The sequence below is a fragment of the Oncorhynchus gorbuscha genome, unplaced genomic scaffold (assembly GCF_021184085.1).
Source record: "Oncorhynchus gorbuscha isolate QuinsamMale2020 ecotype Even-year unplaced genomic scaffold, OgorEven_v1.0 Un_scaffold_489, whole genome shotgun sequence".
In the NCBI taxonomy this organism is placed as follows: domain Eukaryota; kingdom Metazoa; phylum Chordata; class Actinopteri; order Salmoniformes; family Salmonidae; genus Oncorhynchus; species Oncorhynchus gorbuscha.
This window is the reverse complement of record NW_025745318.1, coordinates 599,241-601,740: the sequence shown is the minus strand read 5'-3', so window position 1 is coordinate 601,740 and position 2,500 is coordinate 599,241. Positions and strand designations below refer to the sequence as shown.

The 2,500-nt window shown below is 47.4% G+C and overlaps 1 protein-coding gene across 1 annotated transcript; it reads left to right on the top strand.

The window, feature by feature from the left end:
• Nucleotides 1–1,501: 1,501 nt before the first annotated feature.
• Nucleotides 1,502–2,113, top strand: LOC124018368 (keratin-associated protein 10-9-like). The gene has a single exon (XM_046333645.1). It carries the CDS (start codon nt 1,502–1,504, stop codon nt 2,111–2,113), a length of 612 nt encoding a protein of 203 aa, XP_046189601.1.
• The last annotated feature ends 387 nt before the right edge of the window (nt 2,114–2,500 follow it).

Below are 2,500 nucleotides of genomic sequence, written 5' to 3'. Positions count from 1 at the left end.
CTCAACACTACTGTGTTCCCTTGTGTGTGACTCAACACTACTGTGTTCCCTTGTGTGTGACTCAACACTACTGTGTTCCCTTGTGTGTGACTCAACACTACTGTGTTCCCTTGTGTGTGACTCAACACTACTGTGTTCCCTTGTGTGTGACTCAACACTACTGTGTTCCCTTGTGTGTGACTCAACACTACTGTGTTCCCTTGTGTGTGACTCAACACTGTGATGTGTTCCCTTGTGTGTGACTCAACACTACTGTGTTCCCTTGTGTGTGACTCAACACTACTGTGTTCCCTTGTGTGTGACTCAACACTACTGTGTTCCCTTGTGTGTGACTCAACACTACTGTGTTCCCTTGTGTGTGACTCAACACTGTGCTGTGTTCCCTTGTGTTTGACTCAACACTGTGCTGTGTTCCCTTGTGTGTGACTCAACACTGTGATGTGTTCCCTTGTGTGTGACTCAACACTACTGTGTTCCCTTGTGTGTGACTCAACACTGTGATGTGTTCCCTTGTGTTTGACTCATCACTATGCTGTGTTCCCTTGTGTTTGACTCATCACTATGCTGTGTTCCCTTGTGTGTGACTCAACACTACTGTGTTCCCTTGTGTGTGACTCAACACTACTGTGTTCCCTTGTGTGTGACTCAACACTACTGTGTTCCCTTGTGTGTGACTCAACACTACTGTGTTCCCTTGTGTGTGACTCAACACTACTGTGTTCCCTTGTGTGTGACTCAACACTGTGCTGTGTTCCCTTGTGTGTGACTCAACACTACTGTGTTCCCTTGTGTGTGACTCAACACTACTGTGTTCCCTTGTGTGTGACTCAACACTGTGCTGTGTTCCCTTGTGTGTGACTCAACACTACTGTGTTCCCTTGTGTGTGACTCAACACTACTGTGTTCCCTTGTGTGTGACTCAACACTGTGCTGTGTTCCCTTGTGTGTGACTCAACACTACTGTGTTCCCTTGTGTGTGACTCAACACTACTGTGTTCCCTTGTGTGTGACTCAACACTGTGCTGTGTTCCCTTGTGTGTGACTCAACACTACTGTGTTCCCTTGTGTGTGACTCAACACTACTGTGTTCCCTTGTGTGTGACTCAACACTGTGCTGTGTTCCCTTGTGTGTGACTCAACACTACTGTGTTCCCTTGTGTGTGACTCAACACTGTGCTGTGTTCCCTGTGTGTGACTCAACACTGTGCTGTGTTCCCCTGTGTGTGACTGAGGAGCACCAGTCTCTGTCTTCCAGTAAGTCTTGCTGGCCATACAGCACTGGGGAGCATGTATTGGTATAGCAGAGTTGGTTCAGATAGTGCTATGTCTCAGCTCAGGGGGCTACTGAGGCTGCAATGGAATCACCACATCCTGTAGCCATGTCTGCTTGGTCTATTTACAGCTGGTCCTGTAGCACTTTAACGGCTCTGATACAATCTGCATCTCGCCTGGCGGAGGTCTGGGAGAAAGTCATTTGGAAAGCTGATAAGGGAATGTTAACATGGAAATGGACTGTGTTCTACTGGACTGTGTTCTACTGGACTGTGTTCTACTGGACTGTGTTCTACTGGACTGTGTTCTAGTGGACTGTGTTCTAGTGGACTGTGTTCTAGTGGACTGTGCTCCAGTGGACTGTGTTCCAGTGGACTGTGTTCTACTGGACTGTGTTCTAGTGGACTGTGTTCTACTGGACTGTGTTCTAGTGGACTGTGTTCCAGTGGACTGTGTTCTAGTGGACTGTGTTCTAGTGGACTGTGATCCAGTGGACTGTGTTCTAGTGGACTGTGTTCTAGTGGACTGTGTTCCAGTGGACTGTGTTCTAGACTGTGATCCAGTGGACTGTGATCCAGTGGACTGTGTTCCAGTGGACTGTGGTCCAGTGGACTGTGATCCAGTGGACTGTGTTCCAGTGGACTGTGTTCCAGTAGACTGTGTTCCAGTGGACTGTGCTCCAGTGGACTGTGTTCCAGTGGACCCTGCTCCAGTGGACTGTGTTCTAGTGGACTGTGTTCTAGTGGACTGTGTTCTAATGGACTGTGTTCCAGTGGACTGTGCTCCAGTGGACTGTGTTCCAGTGGACTGTGATCCAGTGGACTGTGTTCCAGTGCTTTAGCCAGAGTGGGATAGCCAGTATCTCTGTATAGCCACCATCCCACAGTAGAACAGTCTGTTAGCCATCAGAGTGGTAGATGACATATCAGAAGAAAAGCTGATTTTGTTGTCGTCTGTTTGGGTCTTCCTTAACAACAGGGTCTGTCTGTCTGTCTGTCTGTCTGTCTGTCTGTCTGTCTGTCTGTCTGTCTGTCTGTCTGTCTCTCTCTCTCTCTCTGTCTCTCTCTCTCTCTTTGTCTTCATTTGGAGCAGATGTTTCATCACGTAAAAAAAAGATGCACATTTTGTTACCAAACTTTGCATCTGCACAATTCTTCCAGTAAATGTGTTTTTGTCAAATGTTCTGCGTAAATTGTTAAAAGTCATAGTCATTGTGCATAGAGTTGTA

Bases quoted from the DNA above. Each gene is read 5' to 3' on its own strand.
- LOC124018368 (XM_046333645.1), top strand. From the start codon at position 1,502: ATGGAAATGGACTGTGTTCTACTGGACTGTGTTCTACTGGACTGTGTT.